Genomic DNA, 17,296 nt, shown 5'->3' with positions numbered 1-17,296 from the left:
TCAGGCGAACCTGACAAAAGGTCCCCCTGGCTACAGCCGTCAGATGTTCCTCCAAGGACAGCTGTGTATCCAGGAGGACTCCCAGATTACGAGCCCTCTCTGCGGGGGCCAAAGACTCGCCCCCAATAATCAGTGATGGAGTCAACTGACTATATCGGGATGCCAGGAACCACAGCCATTCAGTCTTGGAAGGGTTGAGCTTGAGCCTGTTCCTCCCCATCCAGACCCGCACAGCCTCCAGGCACTGGGACATCACTTCAAGGGCATCGTTGGGGTGGCCTGGAGTGGAGATGTACAGCTGGGTGTCATCAGCGTACTGGTGGTACTTCACCCCAAAGCCATGGATGATCTCACCCAGCGGCTTCACATAAATATTGAACAGAAAGCCTTTATCAATGCCGAAGAGATGTGAGAATGGTTCCAAAAATAAGTTGAGATCTCTGAGGACAGTGACAGAAGTTACGATGGTCCAACCACACGCTGGATTTCAAGGCTAATAACCACTAGGAAAAAAATAATGGATGGCTTCAGGCAGTGGTGAAATTCAAATATTTTACTACCAGGTCTGTGGGTGTGGCTTGGTGGGCATGGTGTGGCTTGGTGGGCGTGGCAGAGGAAGGATACTGCAAAATTCCCATTCCCACCCCACCCCGTTCTGGGGCCAGCCAGAGGTGGTATTTGCCGGTTCTCCGAACTGCTCAAAATTTCCGCTACCGGTTCTCCAGAACCTGTCAGAACCTGCTGGATTTCACCCCTGGGTTCAGGATGGTTTTACATTAATATGTTCTATTCAAGGACAAAAACATGCACTGTTCAGGTTGAGAGCAGAAAAAGGCAGTTGAATATGCCTGCAATGGCATGGTGGAGACATTTTTTCCAACTTACTGAATTCCACTAGGGATATAAAAATCTGTCGGGTTTCTTTTACCCTGGAATACTGCAATTCACTGAAGTATCACAACATAGATAACACAAGCAGAGGAATCAGCTGCCATCTGTTCTTCTCAGCTAGAAAAGTTTGTTTTCAAATACTGTATTCAAGCTAGACACAATTGTGTTAAACGCACAATAAGGGTAAATTGTATTTAAACAAAAACGTATAATAGGAAAGAGAGGAGAAGAAGGGATAGAGCATAGATGGGGTGTGGAAAAATGTGTGTCTGCATGAGTAGCATAAATTGTCTGTATGGTGGGAGGAGGTGGAGGGGGGGGGGAAATAATAGAAAAGAATTTGTCCAGTCTCCAAATATCCTCTTTTTAGAGAAAATGGTTGAGAACGTGATTGAACTGCAGAGAATTCTGGAGGAAATGGATTATCTATACCAGGGGTGTCAAACTCGATTTCATTGAGGGCTGCATCAGGGTTGTGTTTGACCTTGGGGGGCCAAGGTGGGCATGGCCAGCTTGATGTCACTCATGTCGGGGGCACCTGTGGTGGCCCGAGAGCTCTGCTCTATTGTTTATTTCTATTGTTTATTTCTTTTCATGCTGTAAGTCAGAAGAGTCTTATAAAGTCAAGTAGTGTCTGAACATATAAACAATGTATTAATATTAATATTAAAATATTAATATGACTATACACCTTTCTCTCAAATTCTACAATACACATATATAGCTAGCCAAAGCTAGGTAGAAAGCTGACTGAGCAATCATCCTTTGTGCGGACAACAAGATCAATATGTCATACAGGAGAGGTTCCATTGTTGACTATAGGGGGTGAAGTTTTACCCCCTATAGACAGGGCATGCAACTTGCATGTCCTTCTGGACTCACGGTTGAGTTTAGAAGACCATATAATGACTGTGACCAGGGGGGCATACACCCAGATCCGTCTGGTGCACCAGTTGCACCCCTACTTGGACCGAGATGCCCTATGCACAGTTATTCATGCACTAGTCACCTCCCGTATTGACTACTGTAACACTCTCTACATGGGGCTGCCCTTGAGGACCACTCGGAGGCTTCAGCTGGTACAAAATGCAGCCGCGTGGGTTGTGATGGGAGAATCCTGATACTCCCATGTAACACCTCTCCTGCGCGACTTGCATTGGTTGCCGGTTGCCCTCCAGGTGAGATTCAAGGTGCTGGTGATGACCTATAAAGCCCTACATGGCTTAGGCCCAGGATATTTGGTGGACCACTGCAGCCAGCAACAACTTCCCATCGCCCGGTTCACGCCCATAGGGAGGGCCTGCTCAGGGTGCCGTCGGCTAGACAATGTCAGCCGGCGGCCCCCAGGGGTAGAGCCTTCTCTGTGGGCACACCCACCCTCTGGAATCAACTCCCCTTGGGGCTCCGGCTGGCCCCTGACCTTTGCACTTTCCGCCACGAATTAAAAACTTGGTTATTCAAGTCCCCCGGCCTGGACTGATGGGGTTTTATATGGGTTTTTAACTTTTATCTGGTTTAATTAGGTATTTTAACTTTGTACTGTGGTTATTGTGGATTTTATTGTTGTGAGCCGCCCTGAGTCTGTTGGAGATAGGGCAGCATATAAAATAAAATAAAATAAATAAATAAATAAATAAATAAATAAATAAATAAATAAATAAATAAATCTTGTATTCTTAACTTTACTGCTCTGAATTTCTCTGCTTTTGAAAGCAAGTATCCACTTATTAAAATATGTCAGTAGGAAGAAGCCCTGAGAAGGGTGGGAGAGAATCCACTCTCCTATGAGAGTGCTGCTGTTAATTCCACAGATCTTCTTTTAAGCCAAGACTGCAACTACTTATGATGCTGGTGCTGTCCAACTTTTTTTTCTGGGTCCAAAATCAATCTTTTGGGGGGGGGAATATGTTTGTGTATGTGGGTAGATTGTGTTGACTGAGGCAGAAAGGCAGAAAGTTAATCCTTTCATCATCTCTCCTGCTGGAACTGCTCTATCACTGATGCAGAAAGGAAACACCCTAGATCATGGGTGTCAAACTCAAGGCCCGCAGACCGGACCTGGCCCATAGGATGTTCAGATCTGGTCCACGGGGCCACCCTGGAAACATCAAAGGTCCGGCCCACAGTGCCTCTGCCATCAAAAACAGAACTTGGGAGGGCCGCATGCATCCCCCCCCCAAGCTCCGTTTTCGCAGGCAGAGGGTTGCAGGAGGCTGTCACAGCAAAAATGGAGCTCACAAGCCCGTTTTCACTGGCAGAATGCTCTGGCCACAGGCGCCCCCAACCCAAGTGACATCCACCCTGGCCACGCCCACCTCGACCCCCGAGGTCAAACACAACCCTGATGCAGCCCTCAATGAAATCGAGTGTGACATCCCTGCCTGAGATTGTCACCTCTCCTTTCCATACTGTCTAGGATCAATTGATTTCAACACTAGCCAAAAAAATCCTATATGACCTTCCCACATTTGTGCTTTGAAGATTCACTCCACGTGCCAGCTATGATATGAAACATTGACCCTGAGAGGCTGACTTATTTTTTTATTTTTAAAGGAGAAGACTCTACTGTTGCTTTTTTGGAAGCCAACCAATTCCCAGTCCAAGTAGAACTGTGCTGCAGTTCCCCAAATATGAATGAAGCTGTCTGGGGTTGCGGGGGTTTTGAAATTTCCTTATTGCCTCACTCCTCTTTCTTTAGATTCAGGTGCATCCCACTAACTTGGCTGAAGCTTGCTCTGCTGACAATACATTCAACAGTGTTATCCATATCCCAGCCATTACATCGAGTGAGAAAAATGTCGGAACGTGCTGCAATTCTCAGGAGCATTGTGATAACATCCAGCTCCACCTTGAATCCTCTTCCAAAGAACACTCACATGACATGACTTAAAAGGAATTTTGCATATATTTTTCCTCCAGTCTGTTAAGGAACCCATTAATTTAAAAGTGTGTCTCAAAGCCCTGGGCGAGTCTCACAGGGCTCTCCCACTCCTATCCCCCACCGCCCAAAAAAAATTGTGTTTTTTTTTTTTTTTTTGGAAAACCCCTTGAGATTGGATGTGCTGACAACTCAAAGGGACGTTTCTCTGTTTGCTTTAGAGTTTGACAATGATTATGTGCAAATGGATGTTTCTTTTAAGTGGCAATGTAGAAACATGCATATGCTTGCAGGATGAAGCATAGCTTAAATATATTTCATTTAGATGATGAGTGAGGGAGTTTCGGCATTTAACAGAACTGCAGTACTAATTTAACACCAAAGACCATTCAGACTAACCTCCGTGTCACCGAACACAAACAGAATGAATAAAAGACAATATTTGTAAATCAGGGTTGAATTGTGGGGTCCCTGGTGTGCCCTCTATGCTTGGCTGTTCTCTTGCAGAAAGTCTCATTACCCAATTAGGTAACATCATCAGTGCTAACACAGAGACAACCGTGTCACAGAGGGCATCACAAATATAATTGTTGCTAAGCAGATATACAGTAGAAAGCAGCAAACTATTCGCAGGTCCACTGCATATGCCTTATAGCAGAGGTCTTCAAACTTGGCAGCTTTAAGCATAGCTCCAGCCAGCTATGCTATGCTGGCTGGAGAATTCTGGGAGTTGAAGCCCACAAGTCTTAAAGCTGCCAAGTTTAAATATCATGTGTGAAGCAGACCAAGAATTCACATTGAAATCACTAAATAAGATTTTAGATTCCACCTTTGTCTTCCACTATCAAAATCATTACTGACCTATATAGAGACATTCTCCCAGAAAAAAAACCCAGCCCAGATTTGCCAGCAAAAGACAGCCAATAGCAAAGATTATCCATATCTTTCTTTATGAATAAAAAGGTACATTTTATTTCTTTATTGCAGGTTGATACAATGTCATTGAACAAAACATGGGGGGTTTTTTGTCTCTTGAAATTCTGATTTTGGAGCATCATCATTAGCACGATTCACAGCTGAATTGCTCGAGAGGGCATTAATATCTACTTAAATGTAGGTCAGCAAACATCTCTTGCAATTTGTCCACACGGTGGGATGGATCACAGTCATGAACCGGGAGTGAGCCACTTTTCAAATGGGAGATGCTATCTAGGAACTTTGCACAATACATAAAAACAAACGTTTTTGAAATAACAAACTAAACAATTAACTAATTTACCGAGATGTTGTGAAATCTCAACGTCTTAGCATGGGTTTAGCAATCTTAGTATGGCATACCGGCATACCATGAGATCTCATAAGATTAAGTGATCTTCTGATATTTCATCTATCGACAACTTTAATTTATTTTTTAATTTGCTTTGGGGAATAGTAGTTAAGGATTCAGAGGCACCATGGGTAGCGCATTGCTGAGTTTAGGATTAGACTCCTTAAAATCAATGGGACTTAAGATGTCAATGTGTTCAATTTACTAATGCTAAGTAAATTTTGAAAAAAATGGACCATCAACACACACAGGCGTACACACAGACAAATCTAGAAGCACAGAAATATTTTTATGCTCACCATGAGTCTGCTATCCAGAGAGAATCTCTTCCCAAATTCCTTTTTTACTAGTTGCTGCTTTTTATCCATAATGTTCTTTGTTGGAAATGCCATGTATTTGCAATTTTCACTGGGAAGAAAATAAAAATACATTTATTTTATAGAAAAAATAAACTTGTCAAAATAATATTAAACCTTTCTGTGTCTGTGTATCTATCTCCCTACCTGAAGTAAGTCTACATATTTCACTCTTCTTAGAATGTGTGTGTTTGCATACCAGTGGTGGGTTTCAAATTTTTTTACTATCGGTTCTGTGGGTGTGGCTTGGTGGAAGTGGCATATCTTGGTGGGTGTGGCTTGGTGAGCGTGGCAGGGGAAGGATACGGTAAAATCTCCATTCCTACCCCACTCCAGGGGAAGGATACTATAAAATCACCATTCCCTCCCCAATCCAGGGAAAGGTTACTGCAAAATCCCCATTTCCTCCTGATCAGCTGGGACTTAGGAGGCAGAGAATAGATGGGGGTGGGGGCAGTCAGAATTTTTACTACCAGTTCTCCAAACTATCCAAAATTTCTGCTACCGGTTCTCCAGAACTGGTCAGAACCTTCTGAAACCCACCTCTGATACATGCACACACTGGTCAGAGCTGGAAGTACTACAGATCTCTCTAGCCCGTATACCATAGTGTACACAACAAATAACATCCAAACTTAAGGATGTGCAGATCAACAATTACTGACGGTTCTCAGTCCTAAGTGGTTACTTGTCTGGTAGTGATTAGGCAAAATGAAATTCCTTTCCTTCTCTACTGGAGAAGGAACATCTCAGAACATCCAGAAGCAGTTGGCATCTTCTGAAGGCCACCTGCTCGAGCTTATTTGCTTAAGAGGTCCACCATCACGAATAGTGTCACTGCAGAAAATCAAAACCATGGACAAATGCACGTGAACTTTAATGAGCAGATGCTTTAATTAGTAATTCATTAGGTTTCAGTGAACAACGACAAGGACTTCAGGCAAGTTAGTGGTCATTGAGTTATTGAATAAAATTCCTCATACAAGTCAAGTCAGGCATTGGAGGCTTCTAACATTGTTTCATACTATCTTTAATGATCGTACTATTGAACGTGGCTTTGAACCTGAGGTTCCTTGCTTATGGAAGCTACTCTAGGATTTTCTTGATTCCCTTTTCTGATATTACAGACAGCATATACAGTGAGTTACAATTCATCTTGTGGAAAAAAGTTCACTAATGGTTTCTTACTTTTCGTAAATCTAGTTATAACAGTGAATATATCGTTTGTTTGCATTTATTTGTTTGTTTGCAATGCTTATGATGATATACCTCAATCCTAGAGAACTCTAAGTATACAGCAATACATAAAATTAAAAAAACATATAAGCATAAAATCCCAAACTTAAAGGTAGAGATGAATGCCCCACTCAGGGCATCTAGGAGTCAAGACTTGCTGGAAAAATATAAACTTACAGAATATTAGCAACATTGGATAATGTGCACCTTTGAGAGAAAGGGTGCTGCTATGAGGTGAATCTCATCTAGCTTAGTGTTTTTCAACCTCAGCAACTTTAAGATGTGTGGACTGGAGAATGCTGGCTGGAGAATTCTGGGAGTTGTTGAAGCCTACACACCTTAAAGTTGCTGTGGTTGAAAGACACTAATCCAGGGGTGAAATCCAGCAGGTTCTGACAGGTTCTGAAGAACCGGTAGCAGAAATTTTGAGTAGTTCGGAGAACCAGCAAATACCACCTCTGGCTGGTCCCAGAGTGGGGTTGGAATGGAGATTTTGCAATATCCTTCCCCCAGGAGTGGGGAGGGAATGGGGATTTTGCAGTATCCTTCCCCTGCCATGCCCACCAAGCTACGCCCACCACGCCACACCACGCCCACCAAGCCACTCACCACCCACCAAGCCACACACCACTTGGTAGTAGTGTGGTACTACCAGACTTGGTAGTAAAAAAAAATTGAATTTCACCACTGCACTAATCTAATTAATTTTGTAAATCTTGTTAGGGGTAAATCTCAACAGGATTTCTTTAGACAATCAGACTATATTCAACCCTGACTAGCCATTCTGTGATATATTACATGTGCAAGAAAAAGTCCCCATTATGGAATTATAAAATGCAGTGTCATATGCTGCAGGGATACATGGAAGAATTTTTATATTAAAGATGCAGAATCTAAAGTACTGTAAAATATACTAGAGGGAGCACTTATCAAAGGCAGCAGTAGAAAACTAGATTCTCTTTTCCCTTGATCCCCTCCAGTTCTTCTTTTTCAGCAACTGATGGGTATGGCTCAAATTGTATAAATATTAGGTTGAAAGGTTTGCTTTGAATATATATATACATATATATAAAATATAGAGCAGAGTCTTCCTTCCCCAAAGGCAGTCAGCTGCTAGCAGGGAGGGGTTTACCCTCCTCCCTTTGAAGAGATACTCATAGTTGCAGATGACTTGCTACCATCTGCTAAGAAATGAACAAAAATGTAATTAAAAAAAAATGCTCATGAACAACATTCACAGTCCATAATTCTCCTACACTTTGTGTCATCAACGCATTTTGATTGCCTTGTCTGCATTTGGTTATTTCAAAAGAAGAGGCAGAGAGGAAGAAAATAAGAACAGTAACTTTAGGGAGTATTTTTGGTGGCAGGAGATGTGGATAAATTCTATAATTCCTCTTCAGGAAAAAATTGTAAATCTGGTTGATCAATGGCCATATAGCCACTAATTAAATATTAATTTAGTCTCCATGAAAAAATAATATTAATAATATTGAATGCATTTCATTCAGTAGAAACTCAATAGAGGATATTTTTTAGTTTATATATCACATGCAAACAAAATATAAATGGTTTGCTTGGTTGACTAGATTTGCAGATTGCATTCAGTCACAGTGTGGTTTATTTGGTATTGATAGTGTGTTTTGTATGGCTTATTCAATAAGCTAGAGTTAATCAAACCATGGATGAACACAGAATAATCCCAAGGTATTCTCTCACTTTGCTACTCCTTTAGTGCTTTCCATGCTCTATGGCAATGGCAGTAGAGATTTTTACTTAGTTCACTATGAGCTATTTTGCTGCTCTTATTGCGTCATCAGTTAACCGCCCAACCGCCCTGTTTAGGGTGACCCGCTCCCTGCTCCACCAGGAAGCGTGGGAGGACCCCTTGGAGGGTAGAGCCGAGGATTTTGTTCAGTATCTGCATGACAAAAATCACTCAGATCCGGGAAGATTTGGACTCTGACTGGGTAGTCTCAGGGGGAGGGACTGGGGCAGGTCTTGAGAATGTTATCTGGGATGAGTTTGATCCTGTGACCCCTGAGGATGTGGACAGGATTCTGGGTAGACTGAACGCGACCACTTGTTTATTGGACCCATGCCCCTCCTGGTTAGTGCTGGCTTCCCGGGAGGTGACGCGAGGCTGGCTCCAGGGGATTATAAATGCTTCGTTGGGTGAGGGTGACTTCCCCGCCGCCTTGAAAGAGGTGGTGGTGAGGCCTCTCCTCAGGAAGCCTTCCCTGGACCCAGCAGTGTTGGCTAATTATCGTCCAGTCTTCAACCTTCGTTTTGTGGCGAAGGTTGTTGAGAGTGTGGTTGCGCGACAGCTCCCCTAGTACCTGGATGAAACGACGTATCTGGATCCGTTCCAGTCAGGCTTCAGGCCTGGGTACAGCACGGAAACGGCATTGGTCGCGTTGGTTGATGATCTCTGGAGGGCTCGGGACAGGGGCTGCTGCTCTGTCCTGGTCCTATTAGATCTCTCAGCAGCTTTTGATACTATCGACCATGGTATCATGCTACACCGGCTGGAAGAGTTAGGGGTGGGGGGCACTGTTCTATGGTGGTTCTCCTCCTTTCTCTCTGACCGGTTGCAGTCTGTGTTGGCAGGGGGGCAGAGGTCGTCCCTGAGGCCCCTCGTATATGGGGTGCCACATGGGTCGGTCCTCTCGCCCCTTCTGTTCAACATTTATGTAAAGCCGCTGGGCGAGATCATCCGTGGTTTCGGGGTGAAGTTCCATCAGTATGCTGATGACACCCAGCTGTACATCTCCACCCCGGACCACCCCAACGATGCCCTTGAAGTGATGTCCCGGTGTCTGGAGGCTGTGCGGATCTGGATGGGGAGGAACAGGCTCAGGCTCAACCCATCCAAGACCGAGTGGCTGTGGTTTCTGATGTCCCAATATAGTCAGTTGATGCCATCGCTGACTATTGGGGGCGAATCACTGGCCCCCACGGAGAGGGCTCGCAACTCGGGTGTCCTCCTGGATTCACGGCTGTCTTTAGAAGAGCACTTGACGGCCGTGACCAGGAGGATTTTTCATCAGGTTTGCCTGATCCGCCAGTTGCGTCCCTTTCTGGATCGGGACTCCCTACACACAGTCACTCATGCCCTCGTCACCTCCCGCCTGGACTATTGTAATGCTCTCTACATGGGGCTGCCCTTGAGGAGCACGCAGAGGCTCCAACTGGCGCAGAGTGCGGCCGTGCGGGTGGTTATGGGAGCAACATGGCGCTCCCGTGTAACACCTCTCCTGCGCGAGCTGCACTGGCTCCCGGTGGTCTTCCGTGTGCGCTTCAAGGTTTTGGTTACCACCTTTAAAGCACTCCATGGCATAAGACCTGGTTATTTACGGGACCGCCTACTACCACAAATAGCCTCCCACCGGCCGGTACGCTCTCATAGAGAGGGTCTCCTCCGGGTGCCATCAGCCAAGCAGTGTTGATTGGCGGCCCCCAGGGGAAGGGCCTTCTCTGTGGGGGCACCCACTATCTGGAACGAGCTCCCCCCGGAGATACGGAGGATCCCGGATCTGCGCACCTTCCGCCGTGCTCTTAAGACCCTCTTATTCCAGCAAGCCGGCCTGGCCTAATTTTTCTCCCCTTTCTTTTAAATTTTAAATTTTAAATTGAAATTTTAATTTGTTTTAAATTTATTGGGATTTTAATTGTCGTGGGCCAATATTATTTAATTTGGTTTTAAATTGTTTTTAACTTTTGTATTTCTGTATTTTATCTTGTGCCTGTTCACCGCCCTGAGTCCTTCGGGAGTAGGGCGGTATACAAATTTAATAAAACTATTAAACTAAACTATTAAACTATTTGCAACTACAACCTAAATAGAAATATTCAAGGGTATTGGGTTATATCATTCTTTTCTTCAAATGGTAGAATCATGAAGCAATACAGCTGGTATTTTCAGGCCATAATTTATATGATTGTGTATGTCCTGAAAACATTTAGAAGATTAAGGTTTGCTTTAAGGCAGGGATGGGCATGCTGGCTCAGGAATTCTAGGAGTTGAAGTCAACGGGTTGTAAAGCAATAGCAATAGCACTTAGACTTATATATCGCTTCATAGTGCTTTACAGCCCTCTTAAAGTGGTTTACAATGTCAGCATATTGCCCCCCAAAATTTACTGACCTTTGAAGGATAGAAAGCTGAATCAACCTTGAGCTGGTCAGGATTGAACTGCTGGCAATTCTGCAGGCAGAATTAGCCTGCAATATTGCATTCTAATCACTGTGCCACCATATTTGCCCATCCCTGGTTTAAGGTGAAGGTAAAACCTTCAAATTGATCTTGACTTTGTTAATTTCACATCCTCTTCCCCATTTAGTTTTCTCAGGGACTATATAGAAGTAGCTTTCCTCTGCATTTACCCTAAGGTTTTTCAGCTTTGTAGTGACACCTAAAGACCTCAGTTTTTCAGGTGAGTTCCCATCCAAGGAGTAACCAGGTCCAGCCTGGTTAATTTTTCAAGATGAGCAATGTTCATTTAAATGATGCCACCAGCTAGACTCAACTTGCTTTATTAGTAATGGTGATGCAGGATGTTAGATAGCTCATACTTCTGCCAATTGTAATATTAGCCTGTAACCTAAAGAACAGCACTTTAGATTCAGACCACACAAGCAATGGGTATAAGCTACTTCTACAAGGTTGCTGTTCAATGACCGAAATCAAATATGAAAAAAGTTGATGATGAACAAATGTCTTTATTAATAAAGTGCTACACATATCACTGTTAATTTCCCAGAATCTCATTCTTAACTCCCCTTACCTCCCTACCATATATTTCAAGACTATTCTTGATTTTAGTTATAAATAGGTAGAAGAATAGTCTTGAAATATATGGTAGGGAGGTAAGGGGAGTTAAGAATGAGATTCTGGGAAATTAACAAAGTCACCCAGCTTTAAAAGCCAAATACATAAGGCTTTACATTTCATAAAGTGAAAAGGCCACCATTAATTTTATTTTGTGTCTATTGTACAAAATAGCAGTGAAGCATTCTGAGATGTTGCTAAAAGGTAATTTTCTGAATTGATTAAAGGTAATATAATTTTATTGATGAAACTATCCTATTCTGAATTTATAATAACAAAAGTAGGAAACCTCAAGCTATATTCCAAGGACTTGTATGGCTTCATTGATTCAGAGTTGCTCCACAAAAAGTTGGATATATAATAAAAATGTGTATATAGAAGACAACTTGGCCCATTGTCAGATCTTGTTTCAGGTATATAATATGCTCATTTATAGTTTTCCTTCACTGAGAATCACAAGAGTTTTCTCTATAACAGATATGTCAATATTTTTATAAATGCTCAGTAATCACTGCTAAGAAGTTCCCAATCACACTCAGTATACAGCTTTATCCTATACATTGCCACACCATCCTTATCTAATTATTGATGTTGAACATAGTTTCAGTTCTCCTGAAGTTTGCATAACATTGATGAATGCTATCAACGTCATAAGGAAAATCTATGTGATAACCAAACTTTACTATGGGTTGAATTCTAATTAACAGTTTGCTGGACAACATAATAACATATCATTCAATTACAATCATAGATCTGTACAATTAAGGTTCACTGCAGAAGATGAAAAAGAAGTTGGAATTGTGTTTTGATCAGATGATAAATAATTTGTGTTGATTCTTGATGGAAACATACCCTTGGAATGTTTTTTATACCAAAGGAATGAGGTTTATTTTTCTAAAAAGCTAGAATTGAAAGGAGACGTATGGCAAGCTATAATATTCCTCTGCATGTATTCAAAAGTGAATCCCACTGATTCAAAATATATAGTTGCAAATTTAGGTCAGCCGAAGACTCAATGAAATTTATCTCTGGACTCTGCAGATGGCTGAAATTTAATATCCAGACTGAAAATGATCCACGTTATTTATTCATTTCTACACAAGACTGAATGTTGCCCACTCCAGGGACTCCCAAGGATTTTTGAATATTCAAGTGACACCAGCTTGTATAATAACAGAAAAAAGAGTTCAATGGTTTTGATCAGTATAGTTCTGGGAAATTTCATGTCAGAATGGTTGAGGAACATTAGACTATGAAAGCAGCTTTGTCAGATCAGGCCTAGGGGTGTTTACAGAGCATTCCATCTTATAGCAGTCAATAAATTGCATCTAGAAAGCCCACAAGGCACACGGTGGCTCAGTGGCTAAGATGCTGAGCTTGTTGATAAAAAATCGGCAGTTCAGTGGTTCAAATCCCTAGTACCACGTAACGGGATGAGTTCCCGTTACTTGTCCCAGCTTCTGCCAATCTAACAGTTCGAAAGCATGTAAAAAAAATGCAAGTAGAAAAATAGGGACCACCTTTGGTGGGAAGGTAATAACGTTCTGTGCGCCTTTGGCGTTTAGTCATGTCAGCCACATGACCATGGAGATGTCTTCAAACAGTGCTGGCTCTTCGGCTTTGAAACAGAAATGAGCACTGCCCCCTAGAGTCGGGAATGACTAGCACATATGTGCGAGGGGAACTTTTACCTTTGCCTTTTTAGAAAGCCTTCAAACAAGAAATCAAGGTAGCCATCTTTCTCCATTTTTGCCTCCATGTATCTAGTTTGTATAACATAACTAATATGCCTTCCTCTTCCTCTTTTCTATTTCCAATTCCCTATTTTATCTACAACAACTTGTGAGGTGAGTTGAGCTGAAAGACACTAACTGATCCTAGGGCACACAATTTGATTTCATAGCTAAGGCAGGACTAGAACTCCCTGTCTCCCGCTCTCTAGCCTGACGCCTTAACCACTACACCAAACTAGACCAAGTTTAAACCATCCCTAACTGTGCTGGATTAATATTATGTTTCTTACTTATTCTCACAGTCTCCAAGGAGAGTAACAACAGGTATACTGTGTTTCCCTGAAAATAAGACCAGGTCTTATATTAATTTTTGCTCCAAAAGATACATCAGGGCTTATTTTCTGGTTAGGTCTTATTTTGGGGAAAATACAGTACTAAATACACCCACCTGATTGACAATCTTCACTGGGGTTTATTTTGTGAGTAGGGCTTATATTACGAGCATCCTGAAAAATTATGTTAGGACTTATTTTCCGGTTGGGTCTTATTTTCGGAGAAACAGGGTATAATTAATTAGCTCTTTTTCATCCATTACACGGAGTGGGTGGGAGGAACTGGGATCAGAAATGGGAATTATGACAGCAACTCTCATGCCGATATAAGTCCTTGGCAGCTCAAGGATGAGTGGAGAGCATTTCAGCTCAGTAGTGTGGACAAGTTCTTGGATGCTGTTAATGGCAGAGGTCCAGTTTGGGAGATAGGAAATGCAGAAGAGAAAATGCTTGAAGGAATGTCTTTCAAATATCTTCTGCTTTCCAACATCTATCACATATCATCGATGCTTTATCTGTCTAATAAGAGGCCACATCTGGCTAGGTAACAAATAGATGGACGTTGTCTGTTTCCTACTATAAAATGGAACTCCTGTATTACTTTTTCCTTGGTTCACACTTGATTTGCAGTCTATGCAAATAGTTTTACAAGTACTAAGTCCCTCTCTTCTACATCAGAAACAATAATGTCTTAAGTGCAGAGGGGAGAAAGCTAAGTAGGCAATTATATGTGCATTTTATAGCCATTGTCCTTGCAAATACATAAACTATGCTAACACTTAGCAAATACAATGAGAAGGAAATTGTGAATCCGATAATAATCGCTGTAAACAAATTGAAGTGCCATGTTCATTATCCATGTAGCCTTCCACGCCAGGAACAGTGTTGCCAGGTGAAAGTGCGGAAACCAAATCATGCAGAAAACCGTTTCATCAGAACATAAAGACAATTATAACATCTGTTAATCTTTTGTGCCAGATGTAATCAGGTTCTATGGAGAAGTCACCCCTTAAAGATGATTCCTTTAGCATCTGTTCAAAGGACAAACAATTGTGGGTGGGTAATAAATGACCCTTTACAAGCAAGCAGTAAAATGTGCATAGCGTGAAGTATAAACAGATCACTTTCAGAAAAAGCCCGTGTTTTAGCTTAACTCTTTACAGAAAAGTCCTGGAGTACCAACAGAATCACTATGTATATGATTAACATTTGTTAAAAGAACATGAATCATAAAAGCTAATACTTTCTTTGTCCTTGTTTACTGTCGATATAGGCTTCTAGTCTAAAAAGTTCAGCTAATAATGTTATCACTTTTTTCCAAATATGTCTATCTGTACAGGTAGTCCTCAACTTATGATCACAATTAAGCCCAAAATTTCTGTTGCCAAGTGAGACTGTTGTTAAGTGAATTTTGCCCAATTTTCTAACCTTTCTTGCCACAATTGTTAAGTGAATCACTGCAGTTGTTAAGTTAGTAACACGGTTGTTAAATGAACAACCTGGCTTCCCCATTGACTTTGCTTATCAGAAGATCACAAAAGTGATCACATTACTCTGGGACACTGCAACCGTTATAAATATGGACCAGTTACCAAGCATCTGAATTTTGATCCCATGATCATGGGGATGCTGCAACAATTATTAGTGTGAAAACCAGTCATAAATCACTTTTTTTAGTGCCATTTAGTGTGACTGGTTTTAAGTCGAGAAGCTATCTGTCAACCCCGAAGCTGACTTGCCCGAAGACATCTTGGAGCTTCAGTGCTGCCACACTGGAGTGAGGGATAGGGAAGCAGGCAGGGATGGGTTCTACTTACCTTTACTACCAGTTCGCAACAGGAGTGTGCGCATTTCTGCGCATGCGCAGATCATCAATTATGACATCCAGGTGGGTGGACAGAGCCTCCCGCCACTTTTACTACTGATTCTAAAGAACCGGACAGAACCGGGAGCAACCCATCAGTGGAAGGGGGGGATTAGAGATAGCTGGGGGGGGGTGTAGCCAAAATAAAATACTTTCTCTTGGGAACCAAGGACGTTCTCACACCTGGCTGGAGGAAGGAGGAGTGCTGTCACCAGACCAGCAGACGCTGCCTTGATTGGGTCATGTGACTGATTGTTTGGGATTGAGGGAAAAACTTTGACTTTTAATTAGGTGAAAACAAAGGGGCCCCTCAGAGTTAGTTTTCATCAGATATGTGCCAATATGATATTTCCAATAAAGCTATTCTTTGAGGAATTCACCTGCTTCAGAGTTTTTGCTTGCAATGGATCTATTACTTGGAACCCTGACACTACCTGTATAATCCTTTACTGATTGACCGAGGAAGCAATTATTCACAGAAAGATTACACCTGGGAATTCCTTTGCTGTTTTTTATTTTTATTTTGGTTTTTAAAAATCCCTGAGATTACAAATTTTATTCTAATTCAGTTCAGTCAGAAATGAAAACATTTCCACATTAATTACAAATAATACTAGTTTCCATTTAAAAAAAAAATCAAAGCCATCAAATACCCTATATAAATCCTGTCCTTTAAAATGTGTATAAAGGTAAATATTTATTTAAATTACCTATTGCCATATTATTCAGCTTAACATGGCCCTCTGCTGGCAATACTTACCTCCAAATTGTACCAGCAAAAGTGTGTTTTGAAAGGACTTAATGTGAGCAAACTCATTTAAAAGAATGAGTTGTTCTTAAAAAAAGAAAAAGAAAAACAGCATTGTGATGAATATGGAAAGTTGCCTAATTACCTACTCTGTGAAACAAATGTTGAATGGCCAAATTGCAATCTACAATACAACTGATTTCAGAGCTATCTCACAATTTAGAGATCCTGTCTTTGAAAAGACGCACTTGTTTTTCATCCTTGTGGTGCCATGGGCATGGGGTGGGTGGCAGTGGGTCTACTAAAAACAGTTCAACTATCTTATAGAATAACAGAATTGCTCTTCTACTCCAACTCCAGAGACCATATACCATTTCAGACAGACAGTTGTCCAATCTCTTCTTGAAAACCTCCAGTGATGGAGCACCCACAACTTCTGAAGGGAAGCCATTCCATTGGTTAATTGTTCTCACTGTCGGTCAGGAAATTTCTCCCTAGTTCTAGGTTGGTTCTCTCTTTGAATAGTTTCTATCCATTGCTTCTTGTCCTGCCTTCAAATGCTTTGGCGCTCTTCTTTGTGGCAGTCCCTCAGATATTGCAACACTGCTATCATGTCACCCCTACTCCTTCCTTTCATTAAACATTATACCTAATTCTTGCTCTTATGTACATTAGGACATCAAACCCCCAAAAAACAAATACTTTCATTTAAAAAGAGCCACTAGTTGTCTATCTGTAGCATTTTCAATGTGCAACTTTTAAATACACATAAGGATTTTCCGTGGCACGGAAACCCTTTTGATTCTCTTTAGAATCAAAGGAGCTCTTGAAGACCATCTAGTAGATCTCCAAACATCTCCAGCAGATCTCCAACCATCTTCAGCCTCTGCTTATGGAGGACTGGAGGAAACTACTGTCCATCAGGGAACAGCATCCCCTATCAAAATGTCTTAAATCTCTCCAGGCTCCTCCCAAACAAGGTAACACTGTATTCTGGAGACTGAATTTAGGGATCGGAAGTGAAGGATTTAAATGAGCCAGTCACAACTCCTTCTTCTCCCTTTCTTTTAGGGTCCCTTCAAAATACTAAAAATGGAGCA

The 17,296-nt window shown here is 41.9% G+C and overlaps 1 protein-coding gene across 1 annotated transcript in view; it reads right to left on the bottom strand.

Moving 5' to 3' along the window:
- Nucleotides 1–17,296, bottom strand: part of NCKAP5 (NCK associated protein 5) — a 674,947-nt gene that overhangs the window by 582,990 nt on the left and 74,661 nt on the right. Inside the window, exon 2 of the mRNA XM_070957028.1 lies at nucleotides 5,396–5,504. Within this exon, the coding sequence (XP_070813129.1) occupies nucleotides 5,396–5,488 (93 nt within the window). The 5' untranslated portion in view covers nucleotides 5,489–5,504. The remainder of the gene's footprint in view (nucleotides 1–5,395; nucleotides 5,505–17,296) is intronic.

The sequence above is a fragment of the Pituophis catenifer genome, unplaced genomic scaffold, assembly GCF_029215685.1.
Source record: "Pituophis catenifer annectens isolate HBS135680 unplaced genomic scaffold, rPitCat1.0.hap2 SCAF_1, whole genome shotgun sequence".
Classification (NCBI taxonomy): domain Eukaryota; kingdom Metazoa; phylum Chordata; class Lepidosauria; order Squamata; family Colubridae; genus Pituophis; species Pituophis catenifer.
The sequence above is the reverse complement of the archived record's forward strand: the minus strand, read 5'-3'. Positions and strand labels throughout refer to the sequence as shown.